This window comes from Phoenix dactylifera, chromosome 9 (assembly GCF_051530095.1).
Source record: "Phoenix dactylifera cultivar Ajwa chromosome 9, Ajwa_hap1_PhDact_Kaust_v1.1, whole genome shotgun sequence".
Classification (NCBI taxonomy): Eukaryota; Viridiplantae; Streptophyta; class Magnoliopsida; order Arecales; family Arecaceae; genus Phoenix; species Phoenix dactylifera.
Genome location: NC_143198.1, coordinates 1,955,959 through 1,973,906, shown reverse-complemented (window position 1 = coordinate 1,973,906; position 17,948 = coordinate 1,955,959). Strand labels below are relative to the sequence as shown.

General features: G+C 38.4%; 2 protein-coding genes and 1 long non-coding RNA gene across 4 annotated transcripts; 1 reads left to right on the top strand and 2 right to left on the bottom strand.

Annotated features, from left to right (window-relative positions):
• Positions 1 to 95: 95 nt before the first annotated feature.
• Positions 96 to 10,186, bottom strand: LOC103704591 (NADH dehydrogenase [ubiquinone] flavoprotein 2, mitochondrial). Its single transcript, XM_088703917.2, has 10 exons — positions 10,032 to 10,186; positions 9,862 to 9,921; positions 9,693 to 9,758; positions 6,539 to 6,655; positions 5,394 to 5,471; positions 5,132 to 5,237; positions 4,939 to 4,985; positions 4,368 to 4,445; positions 667 to 732; positions 96 to 582 (listed from the first exon to the last, which is right to left on the bottom strand). Exons 1-10 carry the CDS (start codon positions 10,104 to 10,106, stop codon positions 475 to 477), a joined length of 801 nt encoding a protein of 266 aa, XP_088560043.1. The 5' UTR covers positions 10,107 to 10,186; the 3' UTR covers positions 96 to 474.
• Positions 3,511 to 4,361, bottom strand: LOC148702382 (uncharacterized). The gene is made up of 2 exons (XR_015968571.1): positions 3,918 to 4,361; positions 3,511 to 3,785 (listed from the first exon to the last, which is right to left on the bottom strand). It is a non-coding gene; the product is annotated as an uncharacterized LOC148702382 (long non-coding RNA).
• Positions 10,187 to 10,299: 113 nt separating the features above from the next.
• On the top strand, positions 10,300 to 13,429 carry LOC120104517 (uncharacterized). 2 transcript variants are annotated; one of them, XM_089925210.1, is made up of 3 exons: positions 10,300 to 11,887; positions 12,557 to 12,609; positions 13,262 to 13,429. In XM_089925210.1, exons 1-2 carry the CDS (start codon positions 11,638 to 11,640, stop codon positions 12,586 to 12,588), a joined length of 282 nt encoding a protein of 93 aa, XP_089781336.1. In that variant the 5' UTR covers positions 10,300 to 11,637; the 3' UTR covers positions 12,589 to 12,609; positions 13,262 to 13,429. The 2 variants fall into 2 exon arrangements, with proteins under 2 accessions (XP_089781336.1, XP_089781335.1); XM_089925209.1 differs by lacking the exon at positions 13,262 to 13,429 and having other exon boundaries at positions 12,557 to 12,841.
• Positions 13,430 to 17,948: the final 4,519 nt, after the last annotated feature.

The following is a 17,948-nucleotide window of genomic DNA, read 5'->3' as shown; positions in this document are numbered from 1 at the left end:
GATAGATCAAGTCAAAGCTTGCAAAACCTGAGCTTTGTTAATCAAGATCGAAGTGAGAACCGGCGCACCACATAGGATCGAACAATGAATAGATCTTATTGTTCTTTTGCACAAATCATGCTATTCCATTCTCTCAAAATGTCATGGAAGCACAAAGTTTAGAATGAGGTATGGAGAAACCATCTGGAAAAGGCTTATTAAGAGGCAACCAGTGCAGTTTGATACAGCATTGGATAAAATTCTGCATCAAGGAGTTTCACGGTTGCCAAGATGCCTAGTCCAGACTTTAAATACAAGTGAAATAAACATATGAATGACTATCGATCTTGAAAGCCAATGGAATCTAGACAACCACATTCGGTATGTTATCCTTAAACCAGGGTTAGAGTGCTGGGAAACACCAACAGGGCTTCCAAAGCTGAAATCAGTAAACAAATTTGATTTCAATTATTGACGACACAGTTCAGTTGAAATTCAACAGGCATCGAGATCCCTGCACGGTGGAGCTTTCGGCTCCCCAAGCAAAGTGGTATTCCCTCCAGCAGGTCCACTCCTTATGCGATCTGGATTCTGTGTACCTACCTGCAAGAGATCCAATATCACAAACAGAGAACTGTAACAGAACTAGCGAAAGACTTGCTGCCCTATCATTTTTAACCAACTTACAGGTGGTTTTCCCCCCTTTCTCAGCATCTCAACAATCTCAATCACTCGCTTGGGAGTGACATCTTCCTGAACAATCACAAGAATAATTATGACTTAGGAAAATATCACTGGAGAAATGAATTCCTGGTTTGTTCACATAGGTGACTGCAGAGAACTGTTCAGTTAATCTAATGAGAATTCATTGTTCAAGGGGTATTACCTATCCTAAACTGTAGGAATTGGATCGAATTGGGTTATTTCATAGATCAGAATACCCTTTTTTTATCATTAAAAAATAAAAACAAAACTATATGAAAAGTAAGAAACGACTTAAATGCAGTCTGCATGAATTAAAAGTAAAAAAAAATCATCATATTTGAAATAAGGAAGACTGCTTTTTTTTTTTTTGCTAAAGGAAGACTGCTTTTCAACAATAGTAACTGCATATATCACATATCCAATAGACAAATAACCTGTTTAATTATCCAATGTAGACAGTACCAACCATACAAGTCCATAGGACATCTTACTTTGTTCAACAAAGATCAGCGCAGATATAGGCCTGGAGTGAAAAATCAAAGAACGCAAATGATGTGCTTTCATTACCTCATCATCATCATTATCACTAGATCTGGTATACCCAAAAAAAAAAAATTGCCCCGTTTCCTTCCTTTTCCTTCTTGAGTAAGAAACACGATATTTTTTCTCGTCCAGTTGGCATCCAGATATTCTCGCTTTTACAAATAAAAAAAGTAAATCCTAATATGCCCAACAAAGCATATTTAGCTCACCAAATATGTCGACCTAATTCTCCTTTTCTTTTGGGTGAAGAACCTAATTCTCCTTCAAGGTAGAAGATTGTAGACAAAAAGAAATCAAATTTTGAAAAAAATGATTGCAAAGATATAAATATTCACCATTACATTTTAGCTGATAAAACTCTCAAATTTATTGTTCTCTGTTCTGAAATATTCACAAAGCCAAGAAAATTATTAATTGTATGTACCGGAGATTTATATATGTTAATTATTCATTCTTAAAGTCAAAAAAAGTCTAGGACAATAAGGAGGCTTTACAGTTGTTTGATTAAATATGAATGATATCTGAATTCACAATAAAATGACTGGAAATCCACGATCAGGATTTTATAATCCAACCTGATTCCGATCTAAGAATCTGATCCCAATCCGAGGATCTGATCCAGATTGTTTAGGGTATTTTGATCTGGACTGTACAATACAGATCGTGGTGGATCTGAAGATTTTGACAACAGTTTGATGGGTCACTCAGAAAATAGCCCTCAGAAAAAAGATCATTAGCCCTCAGTTTCAAAATGTTATACATCAACATTAATTTCATTGGTTTAGACTTTCTTTCAGAATTGAAGAAAATTTACTACATAGCTAGATGTTCTGCAGCATCTACAAAGTTCAATGCTATAGCCATGTCCTCTGAACTATTAAGAGAAGAATCCCTGAAGTCGGAAATACCGAATTTTCATTTCCGTTGTGCCCAATGATGTGACATTGACAAAGCCTCTTTAAGATATTCTTTAACACAACCCCCACCGAAAAAAATCTTCTGGTTGTTTATTATTAAGCTTCATCCATTTTGCACCATGCTTGAAGACTTTCCACCTGTCGTGATCTTAAGCGAGAGAGCACATGCACATAAACAGTCAAAAATTGAGACATCCACTGTTGCTGATTGAACCATAGGTGCATTTGTTTTTGATCTCTAAAAATGTTGCACAGCCCTATTTACAATTTGTTCTCAACCCTGAATAGCTTAAAATTCTTATCCACGCAAACTCCATAAAAAAGGCAATCTCCATCAGTTGACCAACCAATAAACTAGCAAAACTTTTGTCTATAATGGAATGCCTGTCCTAGATTTCCAAAACAAAACCACATTACCATGAAGGCAAGAGGGTGACAGTAATTGCAGAAGTTTCCAAAACAAAACCACATTACCATGAAGGCAAGAGGGTCAGAGTAATTGCAGAAGTTTCCAAATCAAAACCACATTACCTCATGACCAAGTTTCTAAAAGTATCTCTCACTTCTTTTTTGACATTTGTACCAATTAGGATGTAGAGGCTCCATAAACAGCACAGCTAACAACTACTAGAAAGTTCTCATTTCGTTTCAAAACTTAATAATCCAAAATCGAATTGACAATGGCTTCTGGTAAAGTAGCTGAGCAGGTAGCATAGACAGTCCAATTTTGGCTTCATCACCACATGACAGCCAACCCTATGTAGAGGAAGACACAAAGGACAGTCCCTACCAATACCAGCAACCACAATGGCTTACTTTAATCACACTATTTGATCCAGAAACGGTATTCTGATTGCTATCTAGCATCATAATCCAAGAAGCGTCAAGGATAAATCTAATACAACTTAAAATACCTTACTGAATTATAACTTTTTACCAAAAAGTAGGGCTGAGTTGGTTAATCCACCATTCCACCCTGTCACCATTATTTCTCTTTCAATTTGTATTAGGCTCAAATAAGCTTCACATATTTTAGCGAAGGCCCTATATCGAACTTTCCAAACTAGACTGTTTCCTTGCTATATACTATCCAGACCAAAATATCACACTTTGATTCCATATAGCCTACCTGGTCCTAAAATGGTCATTTTATCTTTTCTCTCTTCATCTAGACCATTTCCCAGTGCAGGATAATCTTGGAGCATTGCTCACTAGTTGCATGAGCTTAAACTGTGTCAGCTCTACCACTTGATCATTTACATTTCACATCATGCCCCTCTCTCACCAGAACTGTGTGATTCACAAATCCAATCCCCATATAGATGCAATAAGGTGCGCTTTTCAAACAAATTTGATGCTTATATTTGAAAGGAAGCTTTATTCTCAATATGCAGTACATAAATACTTCAATTTCCAACAAGAAGACCTCATTTGCAACAAGTTCAATGCAGAGAATGCAGTTTTCCTACAAAAGCTATGAATAAATATACAATGTTACACCATACTATTCAACACAAGTCCACTTCTTTGGTACGTTGAATTGTTAAACTTCTAACGAGATTGACTTCAAAGAGATGGAGATAGCAACCTTAAGGACCAGAAATCATCCTACGAAATTGAACTTGATTGGCAATGCATTCCCTAGAACAAGCATAACATATATGAAACTGTCAAAACAAAAACAAAATTAAAAAAAAACTCTTTTTTGGCAATAGTAAAAGGGTAGTGCCAAATATCCAGTTTATATAGGAAAAATGGTTGTATGAAATGAACCATTTACTCTAGCACCCAGTCGGCCTAAATTCATCTTACAATCCTCTCGACCTGGTAAATGACACACACAGTCAAACTGTATTTAACAGGAATGCATCTCTTATATTTCTCATTTTGCTAGATAGCAAGAGTATCAAGTAAGTATCACAACATAAGCAATCAAGATACCATTCAACATGTAGAACCAACAACAGAGACCCTTATCTATAGAAATAACACTCCGAGCACATTTGACATTGAAGTGAAAACTTCATGGGCTAACCAACTCAACTGGCCTGCATATACTGAGCTTTACACAAACATGACTCTTTTTTGCAACATGCATGAGTCCAGTGTGACAGTAAAAGCATCATTAAAAGAAATGAATTAAGCATTTAAAATTCTTTCTAAGTGAAAAATTAACTAGAATGCAAAAAAAAAGAGAAGGGAAAAGGCTTAATGTGAACTCACATAGTAATTGTATGAGTATCCTTCCGAACCGTTGGAATAGTCAGCCACAGTAATCATTGGAGCATTCACACAACATCCCTGGGAAGGCCCATTATTGTTATCAAAAAGTATGAATACACCAAGACTAAAAGCAGTAATTAATGAAACATGGTCCTTTTGCTATCAAGTTTACGGTCGTCATTAATGAACCAAATCGACCAATCTGTCATCCAACAAGTTTTAGGGTGTGAGCCACATGTGAAACAATTCCACCAGAACCATCACAAATTCCCAACAAGCATCATTAAATGTATTCAGATAAAAATCTACAACAAAGTTTGCCACATCGATAGGTATCGTACCGTACCGGTCAATACTGTATCGGGCATATTGTACCATATCCATACCGAACCGATACACAATCTCGTACCATACCATCACTCGGTACATTTCGCTATCCCGTACCATACCGTGTACCGATACTATAATAGGATGGTACCGGTATGGGGTCGGTACCGAGACGGTAAATCTTGATCTACTAGTTCATAACAAGAATTAAATTTTCAAAACCTCTGACTGAGAAAACTCTTACCATGCACTCCATTTCCCCAACAGAAAACATGCCATCCTTTGTCACTTCTGCAGATAAAATGTAGATAGTTGGTCTACATAAGCTTAAACTTCAATACCAAAACTTCAAGCTATGCCTGCCATTCTCCTACAACAAGATAATGTTGTGCATACACAATGAGGGACTAAAGGGTGCGATCCATGAAAATACTCACCATTGCGCTTTACTCCAAGGTGTTTTAGCAGGGCTTCTTCAATTTCACGTGATCCACGTATCATACAAGGTGTTGTTCCACAAACCAAAAGGTGATACTTACCAACCTGCAGAACATCAACAAGTTAACATGCATGCAAATACTGAATGTGTATGAGTGCACCTTTATGCATGGAAGTGCTATTATATACAACAGCAATATTGGACAAGAATGAAGCAGCAGGAAGCATTAAGATATATTAATTAATTATTGACATACTTACCTTAGTCCGATTGAACATTGAATAAAAGGTAGCAACTTCATATACACGAATAGGAGCAACTTCTATGATCTTAGCTACCTGGAACACCAGAACATGAGATTAATAAATGCAAAACTTTAGATAAAGGATTATTGGTACCTAATAACAAAAGAGAGATGAGAAAAAGCACAAAAGTCGGATTTTGCATAGTTGTTTTAACTGACTTACATCAGTCAAGTTTTTAACCATGTGAAAATATAAATGCATGGAGATTCAGAAAAACCATGACTGCACACAAGGGCCACCACTACTGTCACTCTGATTAAATGACTTCCTCATTAAGCAATGTGTCTTGGTAGTTAGAATTTGGAATATTTTACCTAGGTTGTTGCGCTCACACTGATGCATCACTCCCATTACAACAGCAACTTCAAAGACTGACACTCCCTACCCAAAAAAAAACCCAAGAAAAAAGGGGAAAGAAAAGAAAATCCCCCTTTCCAATTAAACACTGCTATTACAACCATGTTTAATACAAAACAATCTTAATCAATAGGGGTTTGCGCTTTTTGACTACCTTGATTGTCTGAGTAACAAATCATATGATAAATTAATCGGTTAGCTTTACCCCTTGGCTGGAAGTTCATTTCCCTCTTTGTTTAACAGTTGGCCACAGATATACCCCTCTTTGCTTATCGGTTTCTTCTTATCACACTTGAGGTGAATAATTACAAATTACAAATTACAAATAAAGATGAAAAATCATTTAGTTTTAGTGGTTTGAGTGCTTTAATATACTCTTAGATGCATTTTTCCCTTCTATTTCCCATTCCGATATACGTAGAAAAAGAGGGAGGAGAAGAGAAGAGAGGAAGAGATGACCAAGTTGAATAGAATGAAAGAAGTGAATGCGCCTCACCTCCCTCTATGCACCAAAATAAAACCTAAAGAAAATGCATGTTAATAATAAAGATAATCGTCCATTACTTTCCAAGTCTATTTTCTTCAGATGATCCTACTGGAATGATTCCAGATAACCATAACATGATAGATACCTAGAGCATAAACAGCTCTTTCATTCAAAGATGACATATATTGCATTTAAATAAATTCATCTACAAAAAAATAAGAAATAAACCACAATTAACCATTCATCTTAAACAAACCGCATTCATTGCAGCAACAGGTAGCCATCCACCATGCTGTTGCTGTGCAAGATCCAGTAATGGAATAACGGCAGATTGCTTGTAGTTGGAAGGATAGTGGGATATAATCTCCTTGACCTGAAGATACACATGCAGATGATCATTAACCTTCCAATAGCTGAACATGTTACAAGTACATGTGTACATAAACAGGCAAGACAAAAATGGAATAAAGAAACCACAATTAAAGCCCCATACTAGTGCATGAACTAAAAATTACTGAATCAAGTATATAGTTATTTTGCAACTGTCCAGACACCGGTAAGTTAACAAGATTTAAGGTTATTTTTATGTGTTTGTAGTATTGGTTGTCATCGTAAAGAAAAAATGAGAATTTTCCAATCTGCTATCCAATTAACAGAACAATTCCTTTTATTTTACAATGCAGCATTGCTGGAAATGTCACAAGCATAGTTGCTTTTGAATCAACACTGTTATGTAACATGAGAGTGGATGGTTAATCATTTGAACAACATTTCAACAAAATACTTCAGCATATAACATTGTGTTTGCTTGATTTCACAATATTTAAGGAGCATGGCAGATGATCTATCTTTTTTTTTCCCTCTAATATTCTAAATATTATGAAGGATGATGATGAGATTGAGATTTTTAAATGAATCTCTAAAAGTAGAAATTTTCCTTATCAAAGGTGGGGCATATTGGCTATAATTTTATTGGTGAAACTTAGGGCAACATAATCAGGGTGGAGATCCAGGCTTCCTCCAACATGAAAACTATCGACCAAAACTTCTAATGAAGTAGTCCAAAAGACAATAATTACTACAACTCAACAGGAGAGATCAACTCACTTAACACAAACGAAAAATAAGGTTACGTTATAGTGAAGCCAGAAAGCAAAAAACACTACCATCCACCCTAAAGAAACCAAATAAGGGCCAAAAGTGGCCAAATACTGCAGCCTAATGTTAGCCATGACTTAAACCAATTCAAGTGTTTCCTCAATGCAGCTCCAATGTCTTCTCTAGATATTCATTACATTCAAAGATCATTTTATTGCCCTTGCAATATTTGTGAATATATTCAGTTGAGAGCTACTAGTGTTGGACATATTTTACATTTATTGCATTCTTGAGTATGGTACACCTCATAGTGTGATATTCTCAACATGCCGGTTCCCACCCTTACTTAAACATGATTTTGTATGTTGGACTGATGCCATAGTGAGATATACTTTGCATGAACCTTCTGTCCTTTTATAATGGCATAAAAACCTAAAATTACATACAGGAGCTTTCTGAGAATTTTATAAATTGCTTATCAGGGATATGCCTCCAGTTATTGATCCAATCATGGGATATCCGCATGCTCATACTGTTTCCGGACTTCATTATTGAAGCATAACCAGTATTGGTAATATAAGCATTCACCGTACTATGACAAAAAAATCAGGGTATGCAAAGGATTGAGGGTGCGTTTGGGATATGTTATATGGCCTAGGAGGTTTGAGCTCATCCTTTCTGGGCAGTGAATAGCATCATTTTTCAAAACTTTTCTCTCCCCTGCAACACTAATTTTGGTATTACTTTGTCTCTCCTGCAGCACTTAATTTTCTTTTCTTTTAGGAATTAATGGAGTTTTGTGCTCTCCTCTCCATCACTGACCTAGTGACCATCCAAAGCTGGTGGATACTCTTGACTTCATCTAGGCTTTCCAACCACATTTCTCACCATTTGCCTCCCTACACAATTAGCATTACTTTAATCCCTTCTCTCCATCCTCGGTTCCACTTCTCCATGTTCTTCTTTCTTCCTACCCTTCTTTGTTCACCAAATTTCCTCTATTTGCATATTTCTTCTCATATTTGATTGTGCACTGGAGTTATCAAACAACTATGTACATCTCAACCTGGCTTTGGCTGTTCCCAACAAAGGTTATCTAAGAAAACTGTCACTGACACCGCTTAAAGTTGCATTCAAAAAGCACAATTCATTATAAGATTATTCAACCAGAGACTTAAATTTCATACGTAGAACCTCATTTTGTTTATTTTTTCCCTTTAGGTCTGACTTCCAACTACCCAACATGTGCACATTCATCTTGTAAAAATAGTGACAACTAGATTTAGTCATTACTCAATGGTCACGACCGATACATGTTTATTTTATTTTAGAAAACCATTTATAAATTTTCTTGGATTTTATTGTAGACTGGGCTAATTATAGCCCGCTCTTCTGTTTGAAAAATGCTTAAATTTAATGAGATTCAATGAATTCCTGAATTCATGGTTCTTATCACTCTTTAAGCTTGAAGCTGAGAATCCTCTGATAATCCTTAAAAGTCAATCAACTCATTTTACTGTTACTTGCAATATAGCTTTCTTCAATTGACACCTTTAATGTGACATCAGCAGCTTGGAGGGGGTGCTAAGTTGAGTTAGAAACAAATCAAGACTTACATTAACAGTTCAGGCTGTGCTCACTGAATGGATCTTCAAGCTTGTTCAATTTTGATTAGAAAACAAGCCACCTCAAGCTGTCACTTTGCTCATAAACGAGCAAAGCCCAAATACTAGATGCCTGCAGATATAAGTAAGGCTTGGGCTTGGCTCAATAATTGGCTTCTTAAGTTGTTCACAAGCCAAGCCTAAACACATGGAGCTGAGGCTGAACAATCTTAAAATGACCAAATCGAGAGTGAATCACCCAAAGCTTAGACTCAGGTTTTTTGCAACCGTGATGCATGGTTTCTTGCTTCATCCGAAAACAAACATCTTATGCAAGAATAGCTTAAGAACATAAAAGAGCACCAGAGCAGTTTCCTCAGTCTTCATGTCCAGATGATCGGTACCGGCTTACCAACCAATTGCACAGATAGTCTCAGAGTATTAAATAAATCAATTCAGCAATCTGCTATCAATTCAGCAATCATTTTCAATCATTGACAAACTTTTAAGCCATGACATCTCCAAACACGCCACTAACTTAGTTACAACTCCAAAACCCAACAATAATAAAGAAAAGATTAAGATCACCAAAAACAATGTACTCAGATTTCAAGTCCATGCGGGAAGCACATCAAATGTCCAAAAATTCTCACAATTGGTGAACGGGAAGAAAAACAAAAACTAACAAATAAAAGCGAAATCACATACTCTTCCCATATTTGCTTCCGTGAATTCCCATGGGATGTCAGGATTGTTATCCGGAGTATCAATGTGCTGAGAAACAACAAGAAGAACCACATGAAGTAGGGAAGTTGGTAAGTTGAAGCCAAATCCGACAAAATCAACACTGAGGGAGCCAAATCTATCAAGAACTCACGTAGTTCAAGGCGGTCGAGAAGGATCTGGAGGCGGCAGCGGTGGCGGCGGGGAAGACGGCCTGGAAGGGAACCCAGTAATATAGAGAGATATCGGCCAAGATCAACGAATAGACTGAAATTGACGCATATGTAGTTGGATCCCAAGGGGAATCAGAGGAGCAAAACCTACCGGCTGAGCGGGCCCGAGACATCGCCGGATCTCGAGGAGGCGCTTGGCCGCGAGGCGAACCGCCGGCGAGAACATCGTGGGCGCGATCGGGCGAAGAGGGCGACGCCACACGGAGAGATACGAGAAATGGGAAACCTAGGGGATGAGAGAACCCCGTGCCCAAAACTATTTACCCAAAAAGAACCAACCATAATTCGCCACGCAGACTACTCGTGGGACCCGCTTGGATACACCCCCTTCTTTCTAATTAAAACCCCACGCGCTCACTTGAACCCAGGCTCTTCTCCCCCCTTCATCCGAAAAACAAAAAAAAGAGCCCAGGCTTTTATCTCGCCGTCTAATTCGATTCTTCGGGAAGCGATAGAGAGAAGGGAGTGAGATGATGTTCTCTTCTGTGCTTTTCTCGGCTTTCTAGTGGATCAAAATCTAGCAATAAAAAGAACTCTCTTTTTTTGTTTCTGTGTGGGAAAACTCTAAACCCTAACAAAAATCCTCCTTTGTTTCTTCCAATCTTTGATGTTGGATGGAGTCATAGAGGGGCGTTTTCATGTCCATTTTTATGCTAAAAAATTGATTTTAGTTGATAAAAATCAACTAAAATATTTCATTTTCTTTACATGGTACGGCTAGATTTCTATTTTTTTTTAAAAACAAGGATTGCTTTCCTTCTATGATGGGCTTATTGTGCCTATATGGAAGGAAATGGTTGTCAGAGTTCGATCATAAGTATTACATGCAGAAAATTATTCAGTCCTACCTTTTTAAATTTCAATTTGCTACCCAGTTCATGACATCTTATTACTGTTTTAGATAACATTATGATAACATTAATTTTTCCTTCCGCTAATATTGTAATTCTTTCCTTGAAATTGTTGGATTGTGCATATCACGGATAGGTTGTTTAATATATTGCTGAATTGAAGCCAATTATTATTTCAACTTTTTTTTTCTTTTCTTGGCTACCATTTTATGGCTTCAGTTTTAAATATCATAAAATTAAATATCTTTTGTTTTATATCATCGGTTTTAAAAGAAAATTTGGATCGTCTTTTAAATAGTTTGTAAATTGTATTTTTGGGTGTGGTAGATGCCTAAAGTGTAAATAGGAGAGCTATACAGTAGCATGCTTTGTATTCTTTCTTCTTTCTCTGTTGTAATATCTCATCATGGTATGTAATCTAGTGATTAACTGAGAATGACATCAAAGATGTGCCTAATCCATCTGTAGCTATAAATCAGCAAAATTTTAGCGAGTGTCCTAGGTGTTTATTTTAAATTTTAGTTATCTGTGACCGTGTATTACACACAAGAAATGTAACTTTCTCACCCTTTCCGTCGTTTTTATAACCTAATGATTGTGGCGATACCCCAGAGGATCCCTTCATTGTCAGATTTAACAAGCAAGTTGTGAGCATATGTTTTAGAATTTTTGTTCTGTTTTGTTTTCCTGGTATGGCTAGATATTCTGAAGTTCGATGTAATCCCAATTCTTCATAATTCATTCAAGATTATCAATCTTAAAAAATATTGTTCTTTTCTTGTATAAGTTAATAATCTATTTCTTGTGTATCTAGCAGCAGTCTTAATTTAGAACATACAGGGTGCCATGGGAACTGAAGACTCTAAAGATATACTGAAACACAGGGATTGGAAGGCAGTGGGTGGTGCTATAACTGGTGAACCAAGTGGGCCAATCACAAAAAAACGGCTTCCGAAGAAACTAAGACAAGTCCCTGACTACTATTTTCTTCCTCGGCGATCATTACCTTCTGCTATTGCCATCTATGGTGCCATCTGTGTTGCTGGAGTTGGTGCCGGGATGCTAATGGAGGTTTGGATAAACAAAAAGATCAAAGGTGCATTCTAATTGCTTTTAAGTTGTATTAAATATTTATTTACATAAGGTGAAGCAACTCATCTTAAATGGCCTGCATTAGTCATCATCAGACACTGGCTATAAGCCATCAGCCTAGATGGTAAGCACTCCAACTGATGTGCCAATTGGAAATGTATTGAATGTATGCTTACTCTCCATAATTAGAATGCTGAATTACTTCCAACTGGTATATTATTAGTTACAGGCAAGGTATGCTGTCTCCATACCACCGGGCCTTGTAGCGGTGCCATTTTGTCACTGTGTTGGTATGCCATGTATAGGAGATAGTTCGGCCTACCAAATGTCGGTATGCCCTCTGTATTGTGTACCAGTATCGAACCAATACAGTACAATATATTATGTACCGTCCAATTCAGTACGGTATGGTGTATCATGGTTGGAGGACTATCCATGGATGGGTTGCCTGCCGTTGCTGGTGGGGGAGTGAAAGTTTATGTGCTATCATGGAAGATTATTGTTCTAATCAATTACTCTTGTCAGGATGTTTTTGATGCATGTGACATTTATAAGAAGAGGATATTAGACACGAGTAACGAACTAGGCAGAAATATATATATAGTCTCAGATTGTTTTTTCTAATCCTTGTATTATTGCAAGTTTGTCTGAGACAAACTATATTGAAATGCAGAGGATGATGCCGTCGTCTGGGTGATGGACTGAAAGTGCTGAGTGGATTTGCAGGTGCAGTTTGAGATGCTCTAAAGTTTTCTAGCATATTCAGATGCAACGATGTTCTACTAGCTTGAAATGGAGTATGTCTAATTACATACTGTAATGGTGGCCAAAATGGTTCCATTTGTTTTGCTGCATTATGAGGTGTTATGTTGCTTCTTTTTCATCTCAAATTTTTTAGGTCGGCACTGAATTGAGTGAATTCTTCTTTTCTGGAAATAAGCAATTTCTTGTGGTTATACATGTTGTGTCTACAGTTTTTGACACTGATTCAGAAGCTTGTAGTTTTAAGGTGATGGATATAAACAGAATATGCTTGCCATTCTGGAAACATGTTGTACAAATGAATAACTTTAAAAAGTTGATACTATATTTTGTATTTCAGAGTATTTTATTTATGCATGATCTAAACTGGCACCTTGTGTGGAATGTGCCCGATGCTATGCAAATGAACCTACCACCTGCTTGGTGAGCTATTGCTCTGTCAAAAGGTAGCAAATATGATTTAGTTAATCATGATGCAGTTGTTCTGTTTATTTTTGAGTACATTAAGTATGTGGTTAAAAAGGATTTTGTGTGTATATGGTGTGTATGTACGTTAGATCCTGTGATACCATAGCTACTGTATATTTTTTGATGGTCATCTCTGGCTTTGCTGCAGAATGTGGAAGTCAGCATTCAGCAAAGATCTTGTTGTTGCATGGGATGGTGCCATTGGAAGTGTTCTTAGTTCTTGGATCTCTTAGTGATGGCCGATGAAGCTTGCTTCCAAAGCAAACCTATCAAAAACCATGGCTGCAACAATCATGACAATTGGCTTTATCCAACTGTCCCTGTCACGCCCCGGATCCGGATCCGTGACACGGCCGTGCTATTGCCGACTACCGCCCACAATAGCACGCAGCCTCATACCTGGGAAATAGGGTAGTCAAACCAACCAAATCTTTTCATGTGTATTCATCTAGTACAACATGCTGGTCAGTACCCAAATACAGAGCTTCTACGTAGTTTATATACACAAAAGTATATACTTGCTTTACCCCAAAAGAAAGAAGCGCTAATACCAAATTAACGTGTCTCTGGCAGCTATCAGTGGTGAGGATCTGAAAGAAAAAAATAAATAAACGGATATGAGCTACACGGCTCAGTAAGTAATCCTGCATAATCCTACCGGATCAACCAGTAGACTAAACATGTAAATCAGGGTTTTGAGAAGCTGACATGCATGTTTATCTAATAATCATCATGGCATAATAAGTATGCGATTTAAACAAAGCAGTAGTGCAAATCACAACAATTTTCATAATATATGCATATGAAACCGTGCCCCGGCATGCCGTGGTCCATTCTCTCGGATGCTACTGCGAAGTCAGACTCGACCACTGGCGGGGCCAGCTCAGTTACTATTCAGCCACTGGCGGGGCAGCTCAGTTACTATTCAGCCACTGGCGGGGCAGGCCCAATTCCAATTCAGCCACTGGCGGGGCAGGCTCAGTTACTATTCAGCCACTGGCGGGGCAGCTCAGTTACTATTCAGCCACTGGCGGGGCAGCTCAGTTACTATTCAGCCACTGGCGGCTCAGTCATTCTCAGTAGCATCTTTGAGCCCATTATAGTGCCTCTGGGGCTAGCTAAGACTTTATAAACTTACATGCATGATTAAAATATCAATATCATCAGGTTGCATACATAGCCATAGCTTCTGGGATCATGCAAGTTACTTATGCATTGTAACATATCATGCATGAAAAATATGTACTTAAAATAAATGCTTAGGAAAACATTAATAACATGACATGATCTATAATAGGATTAGAACAGGTTACTTACGTCAATTCGCTTTCCAAATTGCTCAAGTCCAGGTGACAAATCCTTAATCACCTAAAACAACATAATAGGGATTACATTATTCCCTATTTATTTATTATAAAATCTCTTAGTTCATCATATTATGAATTTACTTGCTTGGATCCCATCCAAGGATTTAGCCCAAGTCCAATTTACCCAATTTGGAACCTTTGGGCTCGATTTAAAACCAGATGGGGTTCATATAGGTCAATTAGGCTTAACGGGTTTCGGACCCGAACCCAGATCTAACCCGATAGGATCTTTTCTTTTTCTTTTCTTTCTTTTTATTTTTTTTCTTTTCTTTTCTTTTTCTTTTTCTTTTTCTTTCTTTTTCTTCACTGTTTCTTTTCTTCTCCTTCCCGAAGCTTCCTCCCCTCCTCCTCTCTTTCCTTCCTTCTCTCCCGATCTCCCCCTTCCTCTCTTCTCCGACGATGGCAGGACGGCGAGCGGAGGGGAGGATGGCGAGCGGAGGGAGACGGCCCACGACCGGCGGCGTCCGCGGCCAAGCCCCGCGGCATCTCCGGCCGAGCCCGCGGCCGAGCTCTCGGCTTCCCCGGCCGAGCCCGCGGCCGAGCTCTCGGCTTCCCCGGCCGAGCCCGCACCGGCGACGCTCACGGCCGTACACGGCAAGTCCCCTCCTCCTCTCCTTTCTCTCTCTCTCCTTGGTTCCGATCGGAAGCCCTAGCCATTTCGGCCGGTCCTCCGGTCTTCTTCTTCTCCTCCGGCCGGATCTACGGCCTCTTCCTCCTCTCTCTTTCTTTCTTTCTTTCTTTTCTTTGGTCCTTCCCTCCGGCACCACCCCCTATTCTCTCTCTTTCTCACTCCCAAACCCTCTCTCTTCCTCTCTCCATTCTTCCCCTGTGAAGGAAGAAGGGGGTTTTGGGAGGGCCGAGCCACAGTCGGCAGTGCCACGGCCGAGCTCGCGGCGTCCACAGCCGCGCCTGCGGCTGAGCCCACGGCCGCGCCTGCGGCCGATGCCCGCGGCCACACACGGGTGAGTCCCCTCTTCCCTCTCTCCTTTTTCTTCTTTCTTTCATTTTCTTTTCTTTCCTCCCTTCTTCTTCTTCACTGAGACCCCCTATCCCACTGAAGAAGAAGAAGGGGAATGGACTCCGGCCGACTGCAGCCCCCTACCGAGAGCCGGCAGTGACTGCAACTGAGGTCCATGGAGTCCCTCCTCTATTTTTATTTTGGTAACAGGAGCTTACCATTTCCGGGGTTGACCTGCGGTGCCTCCTCTCCAACACCTCTGCCGACTTAGGGGTTCCTCCTTCCTCTTGGAGCTTCCGGGCTCTCTCTCTTTCTCTCGTTCGGTGTTTAGGGGGTCTGTCATTTTGGGGTTGCCGGCATAGGCTTAAAGGACTGTTTAAGGATGAGACCCCCTCTGAGAGGTCCCTTCCCTCTCCATTCCTCCATACCTCGGGACTGGCCGCCGCCCCCCTTGTCTCCGGCGCGCCGGCAGCGGCTGTCAGCAGGGGTGAGGGTCACCCCTCCCTGTCGGTCTTATCCCTTCGTTTTTATTATTTTTTATTTCAATCCTTATACAGCACTGCCCACAGTGGAATTTGGGCCCAACCCTTAACTGGGCCCATTTCTTATTGGGCCTAGTAGGTTCTGGGCCCGGACATTACAGTCCCTACGTTGTGCATTTCTCAAATGTTTCAAAGCTGAGACTCCGTCATGAAGTTTTAGCATTATTTATAACATTTTTGGATGGGCAATAGTATTAGCATCCAATCATTTAGGTTGAGCACATGGTGATGCCACTGGAAGATGACAAAAAATCTCATTTTCTAACCTAGTATATTTGTTGATAATAAAAAATAAGGGGGAAAAGGAAATGATTTACATTTTCTAATCTAATGCATTATTTTCCAACTTCTTTTACTTGAGTTTATATTTTTTGAGTTGAACAAGCCTTGAGATACTTGAAGTATTTCAGTTAGATTTTTTTGTCACTTTTGAAGTTGATCACATATATAAACTTTGGATAAACAATGTCCAAGACCTGCAATAATCAATAAATTTATTGTTTAGCCTTGTGGAGGAAATCTAGGCAATATGATCAATCAAAGAACCATACCACCATGAAGGACTCCCATGATGTGGAGGAAATACATTCCAACACTTCTAGCTTCCTATTCCACAAAACTGATTGTTTCCAATCTCTTCTTAGACATCTTAAGAACTTGATTTGCCACTATTTTTCTTTAATCTCTTAATGGTTTAATGTAATTGCCCTTATTCTAAAAGGGGAGAAAAAGAATGCTGTATTTAGGCCTCATACGCTTTCTCAAACAGTTGGTATAGAAAGATTTCTAGCAAACTTGTAATATGGTTAACAGATTTCGTCAGGAAAGGTTTCTAGCAACTCTAGAATTGAACAATTTCAAGGAATTTTTGAGTTTAGTTAGGTCCAGTTCTGCTATGGACAAAGTTAAATAGAAATATTCTTTTTCCGAACTTCAGATGCCCAAGAATGCTAAAACATCTATTTGATTGGCTGCTAAAGAAAGAAGATTGCCTATAATTTGGCAAAGAGGTCTTGGATATGACCAAGTTCCTCTATAATGTGTTGCAATGTTGTCTTGAGATGTACTTATGCTGAAGGGTCATCAGTCCTTTTAAAGCAAAGATGTAGTTTCAAGCATGGCTTGGTTCAGACTTGTCTTAGAAGGATCAGAACTGATGCCTTGAAGAGTTAGGAATATTTTGTTGTTTTGATCATTGGTCATACCTAGTAATAGTAAATTGAAAGCTAATATTGATATGCAACTGTATTGATTGATCTTTTGTATGGCATTTCATGGACTCAATATTTAATAAAATATTGATTGGCACAACTTTTATCCATCCTTTTTTTCAGAAAAAAAAAAATACAAGAAAGGTTTCGAGAAAGGATATTTGTATGCAGCATACATAGATCGATCTAGTCGCAAACCAAGGTTTCCATAATTTCGTGACCTTTCTGTAGCAAATCCTGGCTTTATTGATTGTTGTAGTCATTATAAGGATTCTACTTGCCTAGACATGTTTGAACTGAAATTATTTAAAATTAAAATAATAATTATTTTGGTAGTTGCTTTTGTCATTACTATTTCATTTTTGGGTGAGCAAAAGGGATTACTCTCAAAATAATTCAACACTAAATTCTCTAGAATTCAACAACATATGCAGCAAAATCTAGCCATTTTCGACAACTATAAAATGCATATATAATCAGAATAAGAAAGAACCATGCCAAGCCTACCAATAAAAAAGAAAACAAAATCTAGTAAAGTAATAGATGGCTGAAATTCATTCTGCCACAAACCTAAGGAACCTAGTAAAGTAATTTACATTTTTTTAAAGTAAATATATCCCAAAAAATGAGAAGACAAAATCCTGCAATTTTTTTAAAAAAATTAGAGATCCATATTACATTGCCTATATGATTAGTGATAAATTTAATTACCTAATCGGCATTGGACTTCCCATCTTATAGGCACGGGTGACTTATG